The sequence below is a fragment of the Mizuhopecten yessoensis genome, unplaced genomic scaffold, assembly GCF_002113885.1.
Source record: "Mizuhopecten yessoensis strain PY_sf001 unplaced genomic scaffold, ASM211388v2 scaffold11109, whole genome shotgun sequence".
Lineage (NCBI taxonomy): Eukaryota > Metazoa > Mollusca > Bivalvia > Pectinida > Pectinidae > Mizuhopecten > Mizuhopecten yessoensis.
The window spans coordinates 1102436-1130122 of NW_018408884.1; the positions used below are offsets into that span (position 1 = coordinate 1102436).

Consider the following 27687-nt stretch of genomic DNA (forward strand, 5'->3'; position numbering starts at 1 on the left):
GACGTAACAATCAATACCTGCTCACAAGAGAAGATCACTCTGCAATATGCAAAGACGATATACAATCAACAAACAGGAACAAGTTAGAAGCTTTCCATATCAACAAAAGTCTCCCCTCTATATCTGTCTACCAGACAGATCAGAGGCGCTTTCCGGAATGTATGCTGTAACACTGTACAAAATAAAACAGTTGTGAGGGAAAATCCCAAATATGTACAACTAACTACAGAACCACATATGTTTCTACTTAATTCTAACATCTCGGTAGGTGTACTCTTCTCCTAGCACCGTTAGTACAAATAACGCGTTCTTAATTGTTTTTATTTTACGCTTCTGTAAATCAACCATGGAAACAGTCGTTATAAGACGCACACAGCTTTTTGAAAACAATTCAAAATTTCTATGCGTATTTTCGAATTTATGTGTGGAGGGTTGGTGTAGGTATAATACAGACGATTAAAGGTTGGCTATCGCGTTTAATTTTCTTTTTCGTAAACATAAGATTTTATTTTTAACTGAAAATTAAGTAAAATGAATTTTATGCAATCACATTATTTCCCTAGCGTCTAGCAGGTACTGTTACAACCCAACACAAACATGTTCTGGGTGTTAACCACGTGGTATAACAAGAACATTGCTAGTTTTCCACGTGACCGAGGGATTGTGAAACCTTATTGGTCATAAGAAAATACCGTTATTCAATAAACATAGATATATACTGATAGGAATGTACCGTGAATGCCATGCCTCTGTACAATACCGTAATACAACGACAAAGCTTTGTCAGCCTTCCGCATCGGAGCTAAAACAATTTTGGTTTTCGAATATTATCTCAAATGATAAGTTTTTATCTAGTTCTACTCTTAACAGATTCTTATTTGCAAAATCATATGTACAAAACCTTTTTTTACATATTCATGAAGAATTAGGATATGCATGAAATTATTCTCATTTTAGTGAATTAAGCTGCCCTTGCTTTGAACACACATACAGAGGGGAGGTAACTGACGGACCGAATGTGTATTCGTAACACCTTTGGTCTCGTTGCACTGTGTGTGACCTCTGACCTGCAGATATCTATCGATCTGGTTCAGTGGTCAATCACGATACATTCCTAATAAAACGTAAAACAGATGACCGTTTGTCCACTCCGTGTCCGGAGGCTAGCCTATATCTACATATAGGGTATATATCGCTGATCCCATCACTTGACCGTTACGCTATGCTCAGTTCGGACACACGCTTGTTAATTCTATATCATCAGACACAAATTCCTACATTTCAGCCAAAATGGTCAAATATCTAGCGTTCACCTTGACGACAGTAGCCGGGAGCTGAACTGCCCACATGTAAATGTAAAATTAAGATTTCACAACGGATATTGTCCGTTTACCGGTGACAATGATACTGACCGCAGGACGTATTAGGCGATATTAATGTTTGACCAGCACCGGTAGGAATGGTTTAACCTGGCCACCGTGTGTGGAGTTCCAATAAAGCCAGGGGCTGTCGACGTTAACCCGGGTTAGAAGCCAGCAGAGGATGAACTGGGATAAGATGCAATCGGCGTTGGCGAAAATGTTGCAAAAATTTGCTAATGCGACCTCTTGAACATTCGCCTGAACCAGTGGACGGATTTACTTGACCAGTGGTCAAAAATAACTATTGTTCGCCAGACGTGGAGTTTAATTCGGAGACGTGTCAGGTAAGTTTATAGTTTTAATTTGGTTTATGATATAATTCATTATAAAGGGGAACTTGATTAAGATGATGATGGTTTGATTTTACATTTTTTTTTATTACAGCGAGGTATAGTGGTGGTACACATATATTAACATAAAGCAGCAGTTAAGAAACGATAATTAAAGCTGAGATCAGTCATTATTAATACATATCATTAGACAAGTCACTATTTATAAACTCATAGATGTAGGCCCCAACCTGAAACTAGTTACAATCTTCTCACAATAGACTTTTACCTTTGGTACTCGGCCTTGAAATAAAATAGAAACATAAATTTATTTTCGAAAAGTGGTCTTTTGATGTATAAAATAGTAGTCAACATATATAACGAAACGCAAATGTGTCTTCAAATGTATATAAATGGGAATGTTTTTGCAGAGAGTTAACGTTTTAAGCTTCCGACCTGTATAATGATACTCTACTGTAGGATTATCATTTAGTGTCTTTATAAGATTTATCTGTTATATTTAATTTAAACATATGTTATTGCTTCTAAATTCAAACAAGAGGATTGGGCACAAGTTATTACAACTTATAAAAGCCCTCTCCTCAACAATTGTACTACAACAATGTGATAGCGACAATAGACATATATATACATTTCTTATACCATAAAACGAATTTGGAAATCAGAAAAAAGCAAAGAAGGTTAAACAAGTTGAAAGTGCAGGGAAATCAGAAGAATATAATGTATCATTTCTTATCATATACAACAATATGATGTATAGTAATGTATGATATGTCTGTCTGGAACATACTAGCTACACACTCTGGCTACTTCCTCTGTTCAAATTGTCCATGTAAATGCTCATTCCTGATAACATTGTTCTGTTGTACATTCAAGCCTGTTATAGGTATCGTTTCATTGTGCAAGGCAGATAAGAAATAGACATTTATTTGTTTATAATTCATTTTACAAAAATCACTTGTGTTATATGTGAGAATATGAAAATGTCAGTAGATACGTGAGACAATTTATTATTAACAACTCGCTTATATTCGCGGCATTAGAGCGCGTATAGCTGCGTCTCTTTACATATTTTTAGAAAACCAGCAAATTTCGTCTGTATTAATGGCTGAAGATGTTGAAGTACTTTTTGTGTTTATTTATCGTGCTATACGAAGGCAAATCGGGTTAAAAATTGTTAAGAGACATTTTTTCTTAGAAATGAAATATTTATATGATATTGCCGTGTATGTAGACATGGTGGAAAAGTAAGGCTGCTGTTATTGAGATTGTTTAGAAAGTGTTGGCGAGTGCACTTGGTCAATAAAATTGTTCAGAAGTCCGGACAGACATACTGTTGTTGATGAGACTGTTCAGACGTCCGGACAGTCATACTTTTATTGATGAAACTAAAAAATCAACATATTGATTTCTTTATTAAATATGCGCATAAAGTTTATAAGATTGTGTTCTGTCTTTGAAAGTATTCACTATTATATCTATATTAAATGATATTATATTAAAATGGGTTGTATTTCCATTCATCCTCGATATCCAGGGATTAGGGCAAAAGTGAGCATAACCCCTGGATATCGAGGAGGATTTCCATTAAGTGTCAGAAATTCTCATTGTTTTTCTAAAATCGAACACACTTGTTTAAGATATGTCGAAATTGGTAATACAGCAGGTTCTACGAGGGTTTGGCATGTTTAACTTATAAAGAATCCGGGTATCTGAATATTTCTAACTTTAATCTGCTCCCTGAAGCAGCTTTGCCATGTCCTAATTTTAGAGATGCAGTTCGGTCCTATCCTTTATTGAGAAACACGGCTTTGTCCTACCCTGTCTTAGAGAATCATATCAATATACGCATGAAGTCTGACTTTCCCCGATCACTTTATTAAATGCAAAATGTATGAATATCAATACTTTTAGTCATTATTTTGTTTTATCATACTAATACTGTGGGTTTTTTTGTAATGTCATTTGTTCCCATAGCAACATGTTGAAGGTTATTGACAAAGATCCATTACCGACAATGAGATCTGGAAATTTCTTTAATTTTTGATTTGTTTTATGCATACAAAATCGTCTGGTGTTTATCTGAAAATATCAAACCACACTCACTTCTCCTCGACAAAAGGCTCAAATACACGGTGTCTTAATTCTCAAGTTCCTGTGGGAACTATCGTTATATGCGACAGACATTCAAATCATAGTTGATGCCATGTGAAGTAAAAAGGATACTGGAATTAGGTTGAGGAATGTATCATAATTTGTCGTGTGTAAGCTTACAGCCAATTTGAGGCAGATAAATTAAACATACATACACGAATACATGCATAGACATCCTTCAAACTTGTAACCATGGGCTATTATATCTTGTGATTTGTGTCATGCCCGGAAAGAAATAATAATAATAAAAAAGAATTACGTTACAAAACAAAAATAACTAAACAATACAATAAATTATAAATAATAAATATATGTATCACGGAATAAAAATAATCAAATAAATGAATAAGAAAAAATAAATTAGATTAATGCATAAACAAATAGATAAAGGAAATGAAAATAAATTGAATAAAATTGAATGATTAATTAATGGTTAGATGGTTTATATCATCATATTTATATATCTCCTACAGGGTACACATATCTGTTTCAGGTATACTCTGTACTTACACAGTATCTGGATTGTACACTCAGTGGAAGGTGTATTACCATAAATCCGTGATGCTAGTGTTTTATGGTAATTTTAGACATTTATCGACCACTTCCGGACGGCTGGTAGTAAAATCACACTGAATATGTATCCTATCCCGTGACTGATCGGAAGATTTATGTTCAGAGTTATCTACCTTGGATGACAAATTCAGGTCACTCCAGCATTCTCCCTTAATTACCCAATATCTTGGGGAAATGGTTATTCTAATAGTAGTAAAATCATCACTGAAATGTATCTCCGTTTACAGTATTTGTACTGATGTTTCAGACAACGACGGAGTTTTCGTTTCGTTTTACGGTGATTTTACATTTCCCGCATTGATCATAATTCGTAAGATATACACCGTATATCATATTGTCTCTCTAACTTCAATATAAAATAAAAATAAAAATAGTAAATATCATATTAGCTATAAACTAAAAAGGTATGTATCTAAGTAAAACTACACGCATTGCTGAATAATTTATGCATCATTATTTAACAAATAACGATATTTTTTAACTAAACATATTAAATACACCGACATATTCTTAATGAGTTATAACAGTTGATTTGAAAAGATGATGTAGATTCAAAACACTTCATCTCATTATACCATTATAAAACCTAACTCTATTCAATGATGAAAAATGTATGGTGTGGAATTTATACTAGATTGATTACTTATAAAACAGCGAGTTTATAGAAACAAAAATCCGAACAAAATATGCATTTGGAGAGCAACACGTTCCTGGACTGCCAGAGGCAAATATTTGAATAAGATAAAGTTAAGATACTTGATGTATTATTCAATATATGTAATGTAAGACTTAATGCTACAATATTGTATATATGTATAATGATTACTGTAAAAGAATGTATATGATAGTGTAATAATCCTTTCTATGAATTTCCGACAAGTTGTAAACAACCAATCGGAAGCTATGACAAATAGACATTTACAAAGACTTATTTGATCAATATTGATTATATCATTGTATAGCTGTTGTACATGGCCAGATCTGATAGCTACGATACAAGGTCGAATTCGTCAAGGTTATAATGATGTAGTATGGTTGCATTAACGTAAGTATGTACTAAAAACAAATCAACACGCGGTTTTTTTCTGTCACCGGAAATAGAACTCTTTTATTGCGCGAACGGACACATCCAGGGCTCGTCGGCGTATTCTTCCACAAATAGACTAGCGCTACTTGTGACGTCAAATAAGGACGTATTATAACTTTGCTTATTTGTGACGTCAAAAGGATATAGTTTGATACCATTGCTTCCTGTAAGATGGCTATTCAATTATTGAACACTCATGCACGATATAAATATTAAATTTGAGCTAAATGCAAATTTGATGACGGAACTTCATTTTCTTTAAGATAAAAATCAACTGATTTTTTTTATTTATCCTGTTATTATAAATATCAGTGGCAGCTGAAAAAAAGAAAAGGGTTGAAGGGTCAAAGTAAAAAAGAAATGATAGCGTGGTCCTTGTAACAAAACACAGTCGTACATCTCCATGGGTAAATGACAGCTAACACCCGTAACATGCTTCAAATTGTCCACGCCAAGAACTCCCTAACCGTCAATATGAACAAGGTATCTTGTCCACTCAGAGAACTCCCTAACCGTCAATATGGAACAAGGTATCTTGTCCACTCAGAGAACTCCCTAACCGTCAATATGGAACAAGGTATCTTGTCCACTCAGAGAACTCCCTAACCGTCAATATGGAACAAGGTATCTTGTCCACTCAGAGAACTCCCTAACCGTCAATATGGAACAAGGTATCTTGTCCACTCAGAGAACTCCCTAACCGTCAATATGGAACAAGGTATCTTGTCCACTCAGAGAACTCCCTAACCGTCAATATGGAACAAGGTATCTTGTCCACTCAGAGAACTCCCTAACCGTCAATATGGAACAAGGTATCTTGTCCACTCAGAGAACTCCCTAACCGTCAATATGGAACAAGGTATCTTGTCCACTGCGAGAACTACCTAACCGTCAGTATGAACAAAGTGTTTTGTCGGAATTGAATATAGCACTCATGTAGAATTGTTTGTATTTTTCAGAGTGGCAAACTGAACCCCACTAGGTTTTGTGGTCTTAACAAAACAGCATGGATTTCTTATTGAAAAAAAAGAGAGGAAGTTTCTTAAATAACAAAGGGAAAAAAGAATAATACATTAATAAATAAAGTTATGTGAACCGGAGTTAAACGATCTGTACTTATGTTCAAATAGAAGGCATATCCTCGTCATAATAAAATGAAACATACAGCCTTGGTATGTTATTCTCTTACCGGCACATGTATCTTGCGCGTGTACTTAGTAGCGCTCGGTTTTGTCCAGTGACTAAGACACCCATCAATACACAAAGTACAGCAGGTGAATAATGGATGACGAACATTTCACCTGGACTGCTGTCAGAAGATGACACTTTTATGAAGCGTTTTATTGATAATGATTATGGATCGAGTGTTAGACTAGTAGTGTTCTGGTCATATTGCTTCGAAGCGTGTGTAGCACTGTGATCATTTACTGGTAAAATCGGTAATGAAACAAGAGGCCGAGATCTGTCTGTAGACAGTTGACAAACATAATTAGTTTTACATGTCCAGAAATGCCGACGTTAGGTTAAGTGGAACTAAAGCGAAAAACCTCTCTTACCAACTCATCTATTATACTCGCTAAATGATAATAGTAATAGAAGTATTTGTTACTAAAGGAAAAAGGGGTTGGAATATCGTTTTGCAATTTGACTAATGTAACTTTAAACACGAAAAGTTGTCAAGCTTCAAAGCTAGCCAGCAGAGCTGATTTTGGTCCAAATTAAACGATATGTCGATTCTAAATTTGCGTGATAAAATTAATACAAGACATACTGTAGGCTATACCGTGTCTGCAACATTTAATGAAAACCTATTTTGACTAAGATTTGTTGATAAACTCGTCTAATTTCTAACGATGTGTACTTTATCTCACGGCGTGCTATTTTGATCTACCCGTAGTAGACAGTTTGTGGAATGTTGGAGAAGAAAACCCGTTAATTACTTATCAGGATTTTGTACGATTACCAAATTAGCCAGATGAGTTGTCATAGGAGGCCTTATCTAATAAAAAGAAGTATTATATCTCTAATAAAGAGTAGTATACCATTTATAACAATGAGTAGTATACCATTTCTTATAAAGAGTAGTATACCATTTCTATTGAAGAGTAGTATACCATTTCTCATAAAGAGTAGCATACCATTTCTTATAAAGAGTAGTATTCCATTTCTAATAAAGAGTACTATACCATTCCTTATAAAGAGTAGTATACCATTTCTTATAAAGAGTAGCATACCATTTCTAATAATGAGTAGTATTCCATTTCTAATAAAGAGTACTATTCCATTCCTTATAAAGAGTAGTATACCATTTCTAATAAAGAGTAGTATACCATTTCTTATAAAGAGTAGTATACCATTCCTTATAAAGAGTAGTATACCATTTCTCATAAAGAGTAGCATACCATTTCTAATAATGAGTAGTATACCATTTCTAATAAAGAGTAGTATACCATTTCTTATAAAGAGTAGTATACCATTTCTAATACAGAGTAGTATACCATTCCTTATAAAGAGTAGTATACCATTTCTTATAAAGAGTAGTATACCATTCCTTATAAAGAGTAGTATACCATTTCTTATAAAGAGTAGCATACCATTTCTAATAAAGAGTAGTATACCATTTCTAATAAAGAGTAGTATACCATTTCTAATAAAGAGTAGTATACCATTTCTTATAAAGAGTAGTATACCATTTCTTATAAAGAGTAGTATACCATTTCTTATAAAGAGTAGTATACCATTTCTAATAAAGAGTAGTATACCATTTCTAATAAAGAGTAGTATACCATTTCTAATAAAGAGTAGTATACCATTTCTTATAAAGAGTAGTATACCATTTCTTATAAAGAGTAGTATACCATTTCTTATAAAGAGTAGTATACCATTTCTAATAAAGAGTAGTATACCATTTCTAATAAAGAGTAGTATACCATTTCTTATAAAGAGTAGTATACCATTTCTTATAAAGAGTAGTATACCATTTCTTATAAAGAGTAGTATACCATTTCTAATAAAGAGTAGTATACCATTCCTTATAAAGAGTAGTATACCATTTCTTATAAAGAGTAGTATACCATTTCTAATAAAGAGTAGTATACCATTTCTTATAAAGAGTAGCATACCATTTCTTATAAAGAGTAGTATACCATTTCTGATAAAGAGTAGTATACCATTTCTAATAAAGAGTAGTATACCATTTCTAATAATGAGTAGTATACCATTTCTCATAAAGAGTAGCATACCATTCCCAATAAAGAGTAGCATACCAATTCTAATGAAGAGTAGTATACCATTTCTAATAAAGAGTACTATACCATTTCTAATAAAGAGTAGTATACCATTTCTAATAAAAAGTAGCATTATATATTAAAGTAAGAGTATTATATAAATGATGAAGAATAGTGGTTCAAAGAAGAAATCTTAACGGTGACATCTCGAAGTAAGTAAGCAATTCTTACAGTGACAATATGATGTTACCAAATTTTTAGCTTAATCCGCTCCTCTAGAAGAAAAAAACACAAAATAATTACATTACATAAACACAATATTAGAAACACTCTAAATATTTAAAAGGTATTTCGGAAGTTTTCGGTAATTTCTACGCCATATCCCAATTATCATCTTGGGATGAATTGTCGTGTCATTCATCCAGCTTTAACTCCAGCGGATTGCTCCAAAAGTTTGACAACGTCATATTGTCTACAATGTAAAATTTACTTCCTTGACCCTTATAAAAAGTAGTATAATATATCTTATAAAAAGCAGTATTAGATATCCAATAAGGTGTATTGTATATGTTATAAAGATTATTTTATATCTAATAAACGTTATTATATATCTGATAAAGAGTAGTATTATAATCTAATAAAAAGTGTTATAAATCTGATAAAAAGTTTTAAATAAAGAGTAATATTATATATCCAATAAAGAGTATTATATATCTTATAAAGAGTTTTATCATATATATAATAAAGATTATAATATATCCAATAAAGATTAGTCCATATCCAATAAAGATTATTCTATATCTTATAAAGAGTATTATATATATCTAATAAAGATTATTATAAATCTGTTAAAAATTATTAAATAAAGAGTAGTATTATATATCTAATAAAGGGTAGCATAACATTTTTAATAAAAGTGAGTATAATATCGTTAATAAAGAATAATATTACGTTTCTAATAAAATATAATTTAATGTTTCAATTGTACTACACATTCTATATCGCACCATCCTGTTACTATTGAGGGAGAGCAATTTATATTTCAAACAGATTAGCCTTTATTCCCTTTACTGTAAAAAGCCATATGGTCATGTCTGCCATAAATGTTATGTTGTTGGACAAAGTCCGTACACATGCATTGTTCAAAACTATAGGCATAATATTTTCATTGCTCATTGATTTTTTGCCATCCTGACTGCTTTCCTTATATTTAAAGATATCTTTATCAAAGTTATATTTATATCAAGCTTCACAAACAAGGAAAATAGTTGAATAAACTTTTAAAGAATATTATTTTGTCATTTTGAAAATGTAACTTGGAAAATAACCATACAGTAAAGTTGAGCCAAATGGTACATGTAGTTCAATAAACTGCCATGCAGGCCCAATGCGGAGGCTCATAAATATAATGTTGTGTTTAGACGCTAAAGGGTTCAAACAATCCAAACTAAATGATGGTATTTCAATCAATTAGTCACAAACAATTATCATTATTAAGATAATATTTTCTATCTTTAAAAAATGCAGCAAAATTAAATGTTCCCAAGTTAAGGATACCTTGAATGCCATGTTTATGTATTTCGTCAAGTCGGTATATCTGATGAAACTTTATAACAATTTCTTGTACTTCAGTTTGTCTTTCTTTGCTTTTATTTTCTCTTGCACAGAGTTACAAAAGGGTTCAAATATGTTAAAATGTATCATTCTTGTAACTTCTTTTTTAATCCTAACAGGGATATCCATGCTAGATATCTTAATATTCTCCTAATAAAATAAACATATACATAATTGTGAAAACAAATATTTAAAAAAAAAATAAAAAAAAAAATAATAAAATATAAATGTTCTGTTGCAATTAGTTTGATGTCAAGGTTTATTTGTGATACAATTATTATTCCAATAGGAAGATAAGTATTACGAAATGAGTAGAAATATTTGTTCTTTGTAGGGTGTTACAATTTTTACATGATTTATGGTAAGCAAAAAACAGAAATTCCCATGAACTCTGATAAGGCATATTATAGAAGTTCTAACAAACATGGATTGTTGAAGTGTAAATAAAGACAGCAAAGGTTTCTTTTTTGAAGAAACGGACACTTCTTGGCTTCACAATTGACATATCATTGATGTATTTGTCTTATCCATAGATTAATCATGAGGTTTATGTCTACTATATGTAATGGGTACTGCTATTCACAAGTGATGAGCAAGGGACATTGGTTCGACTGTTAGCAGAGACACGTTTTCAGTTGTAATATTCCTTTCATCGAATATCGCTTAGGATCCCTATTATTGTACCAATTACAAATATACCATTGACTAACACATACAGATTGTCAAGTTTCCTACGAAAAATCTAGTCAAATATTATATATTAACAAGGAAACAAGTTTGCCACGAGAAAAAATGCATGAGGTCTATGAAAATTGCTCGTTTTCCGTATATATTTTTAAAGCAATCTCATTATTGAAAGCTTACATCATCGTCTTTCCATCGGTGCGTTGTTCATAACTATAGCACGAACAATGAACTACTTACATTGTTCGTAAACTCGAAAACACCGTAAATTGTTAAGGTCGGGCATTTGCTGAGACGAAATGTCACTGATGTATACCGAAACTGATCTCAGTTCCAATAAAAAGGTTAACTGAACTTCCTACGTTATGCGATATCATTTATTAAGACGGTGACTGACCTGTCGGTTATTTTCTAAAACTACCTTCGGATCAATTATACGCTATCAATAGTATGTATGTATTAGTAAGTATGGCGTGTTAGATAGAGTTAATATCTACCTTAAATAATTGACGATCCTTTCGAAGTTAAAACCTTAACGGTATTTCGTAAAATTTGCTATAGCATTGAACTACTATGATGTTATACTTCAACGGTAGGTTTGCTTTCGAAATTTAATAGGTGTGCTATTGAAACAAACGCTATCATTAGAATGGATCATATTATGTTATGGAATTTATAAAAAAAAAGACTGTTCGCTAGGAGTTGACTTTTCATTACAAAGCTAGATATTATCAACAATACTCGTAGAATTTTTTTTTATTAGAAATTATGAAAAGTCTTGGAAAGCGTTGAACCTTTTTGATTCGGTGTAGGGAATAAGGTTGGAACTAGAGGTAAAAAGAAGTTTGAGCGTGTATCGAAGTCTAGCGATGAATAAGTCATGTATAAGGAATGAAAGAAAAGTGTGACCGGTTGTCACTCTTACGTCGGTACGTACTGACGGGTTGGACAGTATAGTATATAGTAGAGTAGTGTTAGAGTAATGTGTTCCAGCCGTAACAGCGAGTAGTATGTCCACTATGAGCTGACCACTGATTGACAGGTTAATTGTCCAGCCGTTTGACCACTAGGTCAGTACATGGACACTGGGTTAATTCTGTGAACTCGCGTGACCTCACCAACACGTTCTATCGATCAGTAACGACAACTCTGTAACGTGTGTTTGATTGGTTATTATACGAACAGTGTGATATGTTAGGTAACAAATAAATCAAGAGGTGGGCGGGCGTGTCGTATGAAGGAATATAAAACGGAGATGAGAAATGTCGGGGGAAAAAATAACGACAGGCTCGGATTGAAAAAAGAAATATTAATTACAAAGGGAAGTAAGGGAGCAATTATTAAAAAAAAAACCACAATAATAAGTTGATGCAGAGAGTCAAACACCGTACACATGTTTACTGTACCATACGGCCATTTCGTCCAATACGGGCTCATTAGTTATACAAATGTTTAAAATAATAAAAATCCATGTCTAAAGTTTTGTAACCCATGTAAAAACATAGCAAAGAATTCATATACATCTCGTTCAAATAACGTTATGACATTGTAACTATCGGTTCATTTAATAGAAAATTCAATTACACTTATTATTTAGCATTTAGTTCAAATAATGCATTATTGTGTATGCTTTTCGATGACTACAACATCCATCTCCCAGGGAGGGGAGGGTTATGTAGTGACAATGCCATACGATAGTAAATATTAAACAGTAATAGTTACCTCTCCATGGCATTGACAGTATAAACCATACCAAGATCAGATGGCATTCTGGGTCAATGCAGTGGCCAACGTGGCGACGTCATCATTATAATGACGTCATAATTGTAACGTAGGACCCTCCATGGAAAATGACTGTTCTATTAATTTAACAAGCATGCACGATACAATTAGAGCTAAATGCTTACTTTGTCGTAGAAATTAACTTTTATGTGGGACTTAAGCATAAGAGCTTACAGGTATCACGTTCCATTTGGCATTGATATCTATCATCAATACCAACTGAAAATAGAATATACTTACTTTTATTCCAGCTATACGTTCAATATGGGGACTGTTAGTCCAACAGCAGAGTCAGGTGTCCTTAAATAACATTAGAAATACAAAACCAGGTCAGAATATATTCTAACTACAAGTTTGCAACTAACAGTGAAGGTCGATAGTTCCCCCTAACAACAGGATTTATATTTCCCTCCTAACAACAGGATTTATATTTCCCTCCTAACAACAGGATTTATATTTCCCTCCTAACAACAAGATTTATATTTCCCTCCTTACAACAGGATTAATATTTCCCTCCTAACAACAGGATTTATATTTCCCTCCTAACAACAGGATTTATATTTACCAACATCACACATGCAAATAGCATTGTACTGATTATTTAAGAAGATGTATCAACTTATCTTTGTAGTCAAAGTTTGCGGAATTAGATTCACCAAATTCCTTTCGTAAATGGATTTTTTTCAGATGAGTTTACATTTTTGGCGTTTATGGTGTAATCTGAGTTGATATACGGGATGACTATATCGTTCGCCATGCATGGGTTACTTTATCTCATCAACAGGGTGTTAGTTCCTATGTCACTCTTCAAGGTGAACAAGCAGACCGTTTACATGCAAGGGATACATCAAACTTGATATAAATCGTCCTGGACGAAAAGATTTTTGTATTGTATTGGGAACTATTTTGACGTTGAGTTGTTCGTTGACACTTGGGATGTCTCGGTATGAGTCATGCGTTACCAAAGTTACCTGAAATCACAAGGTCAAAAAAAAAACCGGGACATGATTTGTGTTGGAGCAATGAGAAGTCTACATCTTAAACTGTTCTCTATGTTGTCATGGATACATCCATGATGGTTGAATGACGTTGCTATCCAAATGTGATTTTTGGAAGCCCTGTTGTCGTAGTATTACGATGTAATGCATTGATTTTGTGTTTTGTATTTGTATATAGAATATGATGCACTTTATATTTTGTATTTGTACATAGAATATGATGAACTTTATATTTTGTATTTGTACATAGAATGTGATGAACTTTATATTTTGTATTTGTACATAGAATGTGATGAACTTTATATTTTGTATTTGTACATAGAATGTGATGCACTTTATGTTTGTTTTTGTAGATAACAGAAGACTAGTATGGACGACCGCCTCAGAGTAATATTTCGGCAGAAATGTCACGTGATACTACTACTCCTTTTCATCGTAAATACGGCGCATGCTCAGAGTAAGTGTCAACTGTTTTCTTTTGTATGTTAGCGAGTATAATGTTAATAGACATCATATATGTACTGTCACGTTAATTTTTTTATTAACTGTACATATATGGAGCTGAGAGGTAATCTTACTTGAAGCTGTCGGTAATTAATATTAAAGCTAACGGGATAAACAAAAATCGAAATTTGCGTCAAGGCGTCAAATAACATGTATTTGCTTTTGATAATCGGCTATGGATACTGACTGAAATTCTTTCTAGTGTTGTATTTGTTTTATTTTTCTAACAGGCTTTTGAACAAAATGGTTACGCAATGTAGTGCTCTGTAATGTTACTAAAACATGGTTGTCTTTTTTTTACCTACTTGTAGATTCGGGTTTTGTTACATTAGAGAAAAAGAAAACATTTTCATTTTCCTTCTCATTCAAAATTTTAGTTATATTTTGTTTGCATTTACTTTAATCAGAATTGGTGTTTATCAGCTCACTCTCCCAGATGTTAGTTAAATTCTCTAATTACTAATTATAGGGTAGCCAAACAACACTATTATCGTTACATTATCAAGCGACACGAGTTTCCGTATCCATTACCTGTTGCTATGTTTGTATTTGCAGACATCACGTGCGCTGTGCCGTCCGATGTCGTTTTCGTGTTAGATGGTTCGGAAAGTCTTAGTGAGATTAACTTTTCAAACATGAAGACTTTTGTGATGGAACTATTGTCAAAGTTTCAAATCTCGTCAGCCTTCACGAGAGTTGGCGTGATTGTGTACGGGACAATTCCAGGGGACATCGTATATTTGGGTACAGTCAATTACATTCAGGTCCTGGATATCACAATCCGAAACCTAAACCAACCGAAATCCGGAACCGGAACTCCGAAAGCGATAGAGGCCATGCGCAGAATGTTCAACGAAAGGGGTGAGTAATAATTAATTATTTGTGTTAAAGGTGAAGCGTTATAGAGAAAAAAACACGTAAGGTTTTCTTTTTTTCTGTAATTTGCGAACACATTTTCTAAGGGAAAGGGGGGGGGGGGGGAATGGTTGAGGAAATTAATGGAACATTGTTTTGTTAAGAAATGAAGGGCATGGTTTATTAACAGATATATCACCAGCAAGTTATTAACAGATATATCACCAGCAAGAGTAACACAAATGTTCCATTCGTTCGATTAGTACGGGACTTCCTCAAAACCAAGTTTGCTTTCGACCATTCCTAGTCTAACATTTGTATATTTCCTAACTTTTGATCACTGCTACAAATCTGTTATGTGTTACATTATTAAGTAATTTGCAGAACGGTTCGTCTTATGAGTACACATTCCTTTGCCAAGCATTCCAAAGGTCTACTTATTTTGTCGACATGATTCTTGTCATGTTTTTTATGTGACCCAAATGTTTTGGATTAGATTCATGTCAGAAAATGTATTCGCTGCGGTAATGCTTGAATTCTACCTTGTTCTAAAATAATTTCAAACTCATCGAATAAGCACAGGGAACTATAACTGGATACATTCGGAAAACAACTGAAATCATCAAATAACAGCGCTTTCTCGTTTTTACCGAGAAAGAACTAAACCCTATTCAAAATGTTCATTATCCTTTAAGCTGAGATGATTTATTTCAATTCGTATAGAAACATTAAATTTAGCAGTTTTACACATAATTGACGCCTTTTCCCCCCCAAAAAATGCTTTTGCGTAATTTCAATTAAGAACATATGGGCCATTTCTGAACAAAACAAAAAGTGTTATTGATTTCTATTCGGAGCTGTATAAATGTTAATCATTTATGTGAGTTAGGAAATATGCTGGTTCTTAAGCACTTACAGGTGGATGGATAGGTCTAGCCATCATTTCTGATGGTTGCTTTGGTTGATGATGTTCTACCATACACATGTATTGTAAAGCTGCTTTGAGTGTATTAAAACTGTAACGTATTATCTAGAAAATTAAATATACCGTACGTTATTTACAAACATTTATTTTGTCGTTTACTTGTTCAGGTCGGTCGGGCGTGGATAAAGTTGGAATCGTCATCACAGACGGTCGGTCCGTTTCCCCGGAACAGACCAAGCAGCAGGCCGACCTGGCTAAGAGTGCGGGAATCCGCATGATCTCCATCGGCTTTGGCTCAAACGTCTTTCGGTAAGGTTGGGATGACATGGCAGAAATGTAGGCTGAAAAACGTTTAAAATCCAAGAGTTACGCTTTAATATACACATTTTCTATGTAACGAGTATATATATGTGTATTGGGCATAACCCTTAGATTATGAAGAGCCTTCTTGACATGTTACGTGTAGTAAAATCACGTTAGTAAACCGACAATCAGCAGGGTAGTTATTGATGACATATCCCTGATCCTGGTGTCATGACAAGGGGACAGGGTGAGACCATAAACAATCAGCAGGGGAGTTACTGATGACATATCCCTGATCCTGATGTTCATGGCAAGGGGACAGGGTGAGACCATAAACAATCAGCATGGTAGTTATTGATGACATATCCCTGATCCTGATGTCATGACAAGGGGTGAGGGTGAGACCATAAACAATCAGCAGGGTCGTTATTGATGACATATCCCTGATTCTGATGTTCATGACAAGGGGACAGGGTGAGTCCATAAACAATCAGCAGGGTAGTTATTGATAACATATCCCTGATCCTGATGTTCGTGACAAGGGGACAGGGGGAGACCATAAACAATCAGCAGGGTAGTTAGTGATGACATATCCCTGATCCTGATGTTCGTGACAAGGGGACAGGGTAAGACCATAAACAATCAGCAGGGTAGTTATTGATAACATATCCCTGATCCTGATGTTCGTGACAAGGGGACAGGGGGAGACCATAAATTTGACACGGGGTTGAGGTGGTAGGGAGGCATCGATGCACGAGAGTGGCACGTGCATGGAGAATAGACTTAGAGGATCATCAGTCACGCGACGCTTACCTAACAATATATTGTTAAAAACCATCTTGGAATCATTAACTGATATGTGAGACCATAAACAATCAGCAGGGTAGTTTCTGATGACATATCCCTGATCCTGATGTTCCTGACAAGGGGACAGGGTGAGACCATAAATTTGACACGGGGTTGAGGTGGTAGGGAGGCATCGATGCACGAGAGTGGCACGTGCATGGAGAATAGACTTAGAGGATTCAGCAGGGTAGTTATTGATGACACATCCCTGATCCTGATGTTCATGACAAGGGGACAGGGGGAGACCATAAACAATCAGCAGGGAAGTTACTGATGACATATCCCTGATCCTGATTTTCATGATAAGGGGACAGGGTGAGACCATAAACAATCAGCACGGTAGTTATTGATGACATATCCCTGATCCTGGTGTCATGACAAGGGGACAGGGTGAAACCATAAACAATCAGCAGGGTAGTTACTGATGACATATCACTGATCCTGATGTTCATGACAAGGGGACAGCGAGAGACCATAAACAATCAGCAGGGTAGTTAATGATGACATATCCCTGATCCTGATGTTCATGACAAGGGGAATATATATGTGTATTGGGCATAACCCTTAGATTATGAAGAGCCTTCTTGACATGTTACGTGTAGTAAAATCACGTTAGTAAACCGACAATCAGCAGGGTAGTTATTGATGACATATCCCTGACCCTGATGTCATGACAAGGGGACAGGGTGAGACCATAACCAATCAGCAGGGTAGTTATTGATGACATATACCTGATCCTGATGTTCGTGACAAGGGGACAGGGTAAGACCATAAACAATCAGCAGGGTAGTTATTGATAACATATCCCTGATCCTGATGTTCGTGACAAGGGGACAGTGTGAGACCATAAATTTGACACGGGGTTGAGGTGGTAGGGAGGCATCGATGCACGAGAGTGGCACGTGCATGGAGAATAGACTTAGAGGATCATCAGTCACGCGACGCTTACCTAACAATATATTGTTAAAAACCATCTTGGAATCATTAACTGATATGTGAGACCATAAACAATCAGCAGGGTAGTTAATGATGACATATCCCTGATCCTGATGTTCATGGCAAGGGGACAGGGTGAGACCATAAACAATCCGCAGGGTCGTTATTGATGACATATCCCTGATCCTGATGTTCATGACATGGGCACAGGGTGAGACCATAAACAATCAGCAGGGGAGTTACTGATGACATATCCCTGATCCTGATTTTCATGATAAGGGGACAGGGTGAGACCATAAACAATCCGCAGGGTCGTTATTGATGACATATCCCTGATCCTGATGTTCATGGCAAGGGGACAGGGTGAGACCATAAACAATCCGCAGGGTCGTTATTGATGACATATCCCTGATTCTGATGTTCATGACAAGGGGACAGGGTGAGTCCATAAACAATCAGCAGGGTAGTTATTGATAACATATCCCTGATCCTGATGTTCGTGACAAGGGGACAGTGTGAGACCATAAATTTGACACGGGGTTGAGGTGGTAGGGAGGCATCGATGCACGAGAGTGGCACGTGCATGGAGAATAGACTTAGAGGATCATCAGTCACGCGACGCTTACCTAACAATATATTGTTAAAAACCATCTTGGAATCATTAACTGATATGTGAGACCATAAACAATCAGCAGGGTAGTTTCTGATGACATATCCCTGATCCTGATGTTCGTGACAAGGGGACAGGGGGAGACCATAAACAATCAGCAGGGTAGTTAGTGATGACATATCCCTGATCCTGATGTTCGTGACAAGGGGACAGGGTGAGACCATAAACTATCAGCAGGGTAGTTATTGATGACATATCCCTGATCCTGATGTTCGTGACAAGGGGACAGGGTGAGACCATAAATTTGACACGGGGTTGAGGTGGTAGGGAGGCATCGATGCACGAGAGTGGCACGTGCATGGAGAATAGACTTAGAGGATCATCAGTCAAGCGATGCTTACCTAACAATATATTGTTAAAAACCATCTTGGAATCATTAACTGATATTGTGTTAATTATCATTAATGAAATTGTAATCCAGAAACAGTATTATCAAACACTTAACTTGGGAATCTTATAAGTAAATTCCAAGACAAATACATGTATATGATTTGACATTATTTTAAGAATTGGCCGTTTATAACTTCCCTGCTGTTTAAGGTACATATCTTCCTCTTAAGCTTCCCTTTGTTGATACCAAGGACGGGACACATTATGGTGTGTCTTATACATATATAGATATATATTGTCTGTAACTCCACCTTGTCGTTGATGACACACTTTATTTACGAAATATATTGTTTGTAACTATTTTTTCCTACAATCCAGGACGGAGTTGGAACAGATCGCCAGCAGTAGTTCTCTAGTGTTCGAGTCCAATGACTTCACCATGCTGTTGAATGAAGTGGAGATCGCCATGCGCAGCCTCATCTGTCACGGTAAGTTGCAGGGGAGGGTTACTGTACGTAGTGCAGCCTCATCGGTCACGGTAAGTTGCACGTGAGGGTTACTGTAGTGCAGCCTCATCTGTCACGGTAAGTTGCACGTGAGGGTTACTTTAATGCAGCCTCATCTGTCACGGTAAGTTGCACGTGAGGGTTACTTTAGCGCAGCCTCATCTGTCACGGTAAGTTGCACGTGAGGGTTACTTTAGTGCAGCCCGTTTGTTAACATTGAAACATCGACAGACCATCATGATAATTTTCTTGAAAAACGTACGGCATGGCGTTGATTCGAAAAAAGGAATAGCAGAATTACCAAGTAAAAGTCATTTGCATAACACCTTCTTCATGTTTTGCTTATGACGTCATGTAAACTTGTAATAAAGAGTGATCGACTGCAAAACAGTGCAGTTTGTACATATCAACCAATAAACATATATAAACTTTTGTGGTAATGTATTATAAAGTGTTGTCTTTGTCCTGTTTATCAGTGATCACCACGACCGTCACCACCACCACTACCACAACGACAACCACTACTACCACGCCGGCACCAACCACGCCCGCGCCAACAACTCAGGCGCCGACCACACGAGCGCCAACGACACAGGCGCCGACCACAGCGGCCCCGACCACAGCGGCGCCGACCACACAGGCGCCGACCACTCAAGCACCAACGACCCCCATACCAACAACAAGGGCACCAACTACACCCCGGAGGTTAACGCCCATCCCTACGTTGCCACCTGCTGGCAGCCTGTTGTCGACTGTAATAAGTAAGTAATATTTGAAATATCAAAGTGTTTAGTATTTTATGTAGTATCTTTAATCAACAACATGATTGGTTGATGTGTTTCAAAGATGAACGTTACACACACACAACACAAATGATTGCACTGATTATTTATAGTTTGTCATATTTTGTGTTTCATACTTTATTTATTTATTTATTTATTTATTCGCTTATTTATTAATATCTAATTTTCAAATCTTGAAAGTAAATAATAAAATCGAGCAATCGGCTAGTATCAGAGAGATGGCCAGCGACCAGCTGTGTGTTGTAATGTGCCGACACTTGTACATTTTAACCATTAGAGTGACCGTTTTTTTTCTCTGTCCTTGCAGGCGACCTGTGTCCTAACTGTATCATAGGGCGTAACTGGGGCTACATGCCTTATCCCGGAGACTGCACGCGCTATATTTCCATGTTTCCCGACGGTCGAGGAGGCCGGGTGTCCAGTGTACAGAAATGTCCGTTCGGGTCCTGGTGGGACTCATACAGCCTGTCCTGTCGGTATCCTGTCGATGTCACGTGCAATGATGGTAAGACTGCTTATCATATCTTAAAGCGAAAAACTCATACAAATATGTACATACGTCAGTAAAGACTTGATAAGATTATTTTATTTTCTCTTGGGTATGCTCAGTATAAAAACCATAATTCCTTGTTTATTTTAACATTATTGCATACCAGTTTACATAAAATGTCATCGGATGCAGTGTTGCTTCATTATTCAATTGCTACGATTCGTTCGTTGTATTATTTGAAAACGGCACACATAAGTTGCAGGAGACTCTCTACACCCGCGCGGTTGTTATCAAGTCAACTTAACAACCTTTAAAATACCGCAATCACATATCAACTTTTCCATTTTCTTCCTGTCTCGTGTATGGACTATAAACTGACTAACTGCCTGATATCGTTGATATACATGTATAGCTATTTATAGTTAATAATTAGTTACCACTTACCGTTTACCTGTTACAGATCCGTGTCGTGGGGTCAGTTATGGAGCTTTCCCGATGGCGGACGTCTGCTCCGGATTTTGGTACTGCATCAACGGCAAGGCGTACCCGTCCTGCTGTCCGAAACAAAACCAGCGTTTCATTGGGAACGGGCCTCAGCTGAAGTGCTCTGACAACGACTTCTGCCCGGATAGTTGCCCCCCAGTCGACTCTAACAGACTAGTAGGACCCACAGGTTAGTAACAGATGCTTTGTTTTATGGTACCATTATTGCTCCTCTTTATGGTTCGGTCATTTAATAGAAAAAAGCATTGACGTCGGAGAGAACCCGATATAATCTTTGTATGATCATTTCTGTTGTGAAAATTTAAAAGCATTAGCGCATTATGTCGAATAGACAATTCCATTTCATTCCTATAACATTCTTCGCGCCTTGATTATATAAACACGAAACACGACTACCTCTCGGCCGGCCGTTGGTGGGAGTATAATGTTATTACTGATATATAATCGAGTGTATTGCTCATCTAATAATGTAGGCTTTATAAACAAATGGTAAACATTTGGCATTAATATCGTTACCCGTCTGGAGTTATTCCAAATTTGAAATGTTCGCTTGAAATGCCGAGGTTCCAGTTCTTTAGAAGTCTGCGAACATTCACGCCGCCTCACTCTGTTACCATCTGAAAAATATTATTTAAAATAATTGTCATACATGTCAATCAGTATTACTAAATATCAAGTACAGATAAAGTAAGTATCTCAATATGCATAATATCTCAGCAAATATGTATTATATAATATCTAAAATAATATTTTGATTACTTCCGGAAGAAGACAGAGTCTACGTTCACTTAGACTGCTCTGCTAGAATTAGATTTTGCTTAACTGAAAACTTTTTGTTTAATTCCGAAGGAGGTGAAAGGAACGTTACTTTTAGTGAAACTAACACGAAGTTATTGTTCTGTTTTTTCACCTTCAAGATGAGAGTACTATAATTAAATTGAACTTCCGCCGTATCTAAGATGTTAAGTCTTCATATGCTTCCAATTTCAAATAAACAGTATTATCCCACTGTATATCGGACCAAAATCGATTTTTTCCGATTCGATGAAAAATTCCCTGTAATACAACATATATATGTAAACTTTGATTAATTTAAATGATAAAGAGCTACTACGGATGTGTAACCAATCATGACCCACCATAACAAGACAGATGTAAGCATCTTCACCTCGGGGGTTATCTGGAATTCACCGACCGAATCTATCTCTGACCTTCAAAATACTTGGTCAAGTACTTAAGATAAAGTATGGACTATCGATGACCTACGAGATGTTTGACCATAGGCTATCATCAGATAAAGTCGATGTATACGGTCAAGGACGAATTACAATAAGTTCTCGATTTTATAATTAGTTCTTTCCACGTTAATTAAGTTAATAAATGATTACGCATATTCTTTATGGGGGAAAACACAACTGAAAAACAGAAAGCCATGTTTTAAAGCCATTTATATATTGCAAAGATTTGTAATTTCTTAGTTGTGTAGATAGAAATAATGCACAACAATCTACATATTACATTTCATTTTGCTATGTGAACATATCTTTAGTGAGACAATGTACATATGACAAAGAGTTATTACCTTTGGCTGTGCAGTTAGAACTAAAGGAAATGTTGTACACTAATCTTTCTATTGCAAAGATTTTTTATATGTAGTTAGAATTAAGAGAAATACTGTACAACAATATAAACATTACTTTAAGATGTGTAGTTAGAATGAGAAAAAAAAGATTACACAGATCAGTTTTAGCTGTGTGGTTAGAGTTAAGAGAAATAATGTGCAGCAATCTGTGTAAAAGATGTATTTATTTAAGCTGTACATTTGAATACATTAATTTGACCAGGACTGCTCTTGCAATTAATCGTTTTGTTTGGCTCATATCTTTCTTTTGTCTGAAATTTCTATTATAGAAGCTGGTTTCATGTCATCATCATTGTTTCAAACAGACATTGTAGCCTATCTATATGGTAGCTGGAGGCTGTGTATACTTAGAAGGCACCGCTATAGTAAATAATACCCTCGGGTAGAGATCAGATCAGTGTAATGTACAGCCTCTAACCAACGGCAGATAGCGGTGGTTTAAATGGATACACTCATCAATTGTCTAAAGTGCTAAAAATCCTTTGTCGTTCACGGTAAATCTGTCCATCATAGTATAAATAAGGGTGTATTTACAAAATAAAACAGTTTACGAGTTTGGCAATGCTTACTGTGTATCACAATGTGTATTGATTTCAAAGGTTTTATTCCTAAATATAATGGAAACCATTTATCACCACAACTACTTTGTATTATTAGAAAGTGTTATTTGGTGGCGGAATGAAAGCATTATTACAGTAGAGTGAAAACAATAATAACATGACCTCTTGTTTTATAAACACTAGAAATATGAATACTCATTCACAGGTACATTATTAACATTATCGCAAACAATAATAACTGGAAAAAGATTGTTTCCGAATCATACCAAAAGATCATTTTTGGTAAAGCAGAAGCATACTATTTTAACTGATAAAGCTGATTTACTTTTTCAGTGTGTGCCAGCTATCCCCACGCTAGTGACAGAACAAAGTACTTGGAGTATGCGCCCGGAAGTGGAAATATCACACGTGACTGTGCAACAGGAACCTATTTCGTTTCGAATGACTGCGCATGTACTGGCATCGATGACTTGCCTTCTCAGTCTCTGCAAAGTAAGTGTTAGAAGAAACCGTTAAGAGCAAAACAATATTCGTACACAAACATTAAGAAAACAAAGTTTAGTGTGGAAAGTATTTAGTGAAGAGTATAATATATTGATTTGCTCATTGAGTGAAGTGAACAGCTCGAGTAGAATCAAACCCATTAAGAATTATGCTCAATATCCACCTCCCATAATTCTCTGAAAGAACTATCAAAACTCTATAAAACAGTGCAGATAATAACCAAACTTGTTTATGAGATCAATACCTTTCTCAAGCATCTCGTCAAAAGTTATCATTTTGTTATCTGTTTATTCATTGTTTAGTTGCATCGACTGAAATATCAGCTGAAACACGTGTCAAATGGACTTATTGTCATTTTGTAATCGTTATATTTATTCTGAGTTTAAGACTAATCATTGTCTCTATTTACAGCCTGTAACCCGGAGGTTTATTTTAACTTCGATGACAACTTCGGTGACATGTCGGGGAACGAGATCGCCGCTGGACTGGAGAACGTTGAATTGGATACAAAGGAAGCCAAGTTTTCCGGAGACGGGATGATAAACATGTGGCGGTTTTCTAATTCTGATTTTCGACGAAGTTTAGTGATCACCTTCAAGTTCCGCCCTGAAAACAGTGGTAGCCCTGGACCAATCCAGGCCCTTGTAACAAACTGCATCTTCAGTGATCAGGAGGAAGCTTCTCTGGCCATCAGCGTGGTTCCCGGAAGTGACCCAAGCGTGTTGTATTTCAAGACGCAGACGACACGCGGAACGGCGGAATTGTTTGTCCCTTATGACGTAAGTAGTGTCATCTAGTGCAACACTTGACAGTCTATTTAAAAGAACCAACTACCATTTTGCATACAAATTGTCATTTTTCGAAAAGAAATGGTGATGCTCTAAAGAGAAGCAAATTGAATTATTTCTATTTTATGAAATGAGCTTTTGACTATATTTGTTTCAGCCGACGGTAATGAGTAGCGGAGTGTATATCTATGACGGTGTGACACTTACGGGGCGTGTCAACAACGAGGTCCGCACAGCTTCTCTCACTGGTAAGTAGGGACTAATAGAATAGATCACACACCCTTGAGTGTGAGATAGGAGAATCTCAACCCGAGGGAGAAGATTCTTAAGTTGCCAAACACGAGGCTTTGCCGAGTGTTTGGCAACTGAAGAATCTTTCCACGGGGGTTGAGATTCCTCTATCTCACCCGGAAGAATAAGATCGATGTTTATTCTGACTGGAATTTGTTTATTTGTATGTATTTGAGAAAAATAATCAAACACTTTTACCGGTTTGAGATTCATAGAATCATACATGGGTCCGTTCCATATACAGGGATATCTCAACCCTCGTGGAAGAGTTTGGCTGGCCAGCACTCGGCAAGCCTCGTGCTGACCAGCCAAACTCTTACACGAGGGTTGAGATATCCCTGTCCACGGACAGACCCATGTAAGATTCTATTAATCTCACACCGGTAAAAGTGTGGATACACCTGTCAAGGGTAAGAGAAACGCCCTTCCGTACTGGGTGTGGGTAAAATTAAAAACAGGATATTTAAATATCGTGCAAATATATGCAATAAACAGAGAGTCCGCAGCAATCTAACACAGTTACAAATAAAATAAACTGACTTGTTTTACTCCTGTATCTTCGGGTAGCATGTGACCCGTTGCTGTATAGCTATTGTACCTTTGTCAACGAATTACATACTTTAAACTAGACAAAACTTTTGTATAATTCGTACGTTGATCAAAGCTTAATAATACAGAAAATTAATAAATAATGATGTGAAGAATGTCAAATGCTAGCCATAATATTTAAGCCAGTAGTCCGTTGAGAACACCAATTGATCAATGGTGTTATTGTTTCCCCAGGTGATATTTTACGGAGACAAAGTGGAATCGTCATTGGAGCCGGAAGTATGATGGCGAATTACCGTGGACGGATAGATGATGTACGTATGATACGGCACGTTCAGCCAAAATTTAATTATGATTCGTTCTACTATAGAATCGAACTACTTTACAAAATTGTTTAACATCCATGCCGACATGAGCGTTAATCCGTTACATCGGTATTAAATGAAACCCTCTTTGGTATTATATTACAGGTACTATAGTATAAGTGATACTAAAGCATAACATTATGGTAACACTGTCACTATCAGTAGTATCACAAGTACATAAACTGTTTGAAGTAAAACATCTTGAGGACAATTTGGGAGCAATATAATAAATATGTAAGTGTGATAGTTAAAAGGCAAATAAATAGATAGGTGAAAAATAAATACTATCATATTGTAAATTATTGAAAGTATCATTCATTTATATTATAGAATATCAAATGTATAAAAAGTACCACTATACTATAAATTGTTGAAATAAAAATTGGTAAGACAATATCGCAAATAATTGAAAGTATACTTAGACACTATCGTAGTGTAAATCATCAAGTAAGATATTGCAAGTCTAGTAATACCATATTGTAAAATAGTGGACATAAAAAAAGTAAAAGTTAATAGTGTAAATTATAAGAATTTTAAAATATTTTGATCAAGTTGTCAATTATTGCTTAAGTATAACATTCAAAATATTTAAACTCCGCATTCTTTTTTTTCCCAACAGTTCAAACTGTACACATGTTTTCCGAACGGGATATATACAGCAGCTGGAAGGCGATGACATCACAGAACTGTCAACATATTTCTGCAAAGGAAACATAAAACATGAGACTTGGTCGATGCCCCTGTATTTTGTCGTCACATACGCTGTACTTGGGCGTGCTTCCATAGAGTGATGTTAATACCATAGTATATAGACGAGTATTATGTACGTGTATTAACACTGTAAATAAAAGTTTGGAATAGTCACAAGTGTTAAATATAGTAAAACTTTACTGAGTATTTATATGTAGTGATCAGTACACATGTAGCTATTATTTATCTTAGTTTAGAACAGTTTTAATTGTTATTTATCTTGTGTTGTAAGTGTTTGATATTTCAATGATTATCGTTTAACTTTATTGATATAGATGTCATTGTTTTTATTTAAGTCATCAATCACGTGCTGAATGTTAACAAGAGGTGTGTGGATGATAGCAGAATAATTGCATAATTTTCGACAAGTTATATATACATTGAGTGACATCAAATCGTTTGGTCATAGTTTAAAATCATGATTTTCATTTGTTTTGCCAATTCGATAAAATGCCTTGGTGCACTTGTTGGTGTGCTTTTATCATCCACTGGAAGTGTAAATATATCAGCCTCGATGTTTTTTCTTGCTGACTTACATCTTTTGAATATGTCAGCACATGTGTTATCCCGATTCATCATTATCAGGGGATTTATTTGTATAATAAGTGTTTTGTACAGATCATACTTTGAAGCTCCATTTTGTGCATGGATACCGATATGGTATCTATTCCCGTCTTAGCGTATTGCAGAGTTATCTTCTCTTGGGAGCAGGTATTGATTGTTACGTCACTTGTTT

At 35.6% G+C, this 27687-nt stretch overlaps 1 protein-coding gene across 1 annotated transcript; it reads left to right on the forward strand.

Moving 5' to 3' along the window:
• Positions 1–1610: 1610 nt before the first annotated feature.
• On the forward strand, positions 1611–27687 carry LOC110465975. The gene is made up of 13 exons (XM_021522195.1): positions 1611–1705; positions 14184–14287; positions 14890–15195; positions 16282–16423; positions 19578–19687; positions 20182–20466; positions 20816–21013; positions 21459–21671; positions 24038–24196; positions 24620–24987; positions 25154–25244; positions 26071–26150; positions 26821–27687. The coding sequence occupies exons 2-13, from the start codon at positions 14200–14202 to the stop codon at positions 26875–26877; spliced, it is 2097 nt and encodes a 698-aa protein (XP_021377870.1). The 5' UTR covers positions 1611–1705; positions 14184–14199; the 3' UTR covers positions 26878–27687.

Bases quoted from the DNA above. Each gene is read 5' to 3' on its own strand.
- LOC110465975 (XM_021522195.1), top strand. From the start codon at position 14,200: ATGGACGACCGCCTCAGAGTAATATTTCGGCAGAAATGTCACGTGATA. The intron at 21,014-21,458 runs GTAAGACTGCTT...TACCTGTTACAG, and splicing joins CGATGTCACGTGCAATGATG to ATCCGTGTCGTGGGGTCAGT. The intron at 24,197-24,619 runs GTAAGTGTTAGA...CTCTATTTACAG, and splicing joins GCCTTCTCAGTCTCTGCAAA to CCTGTAACCCGGAGGTTTAT.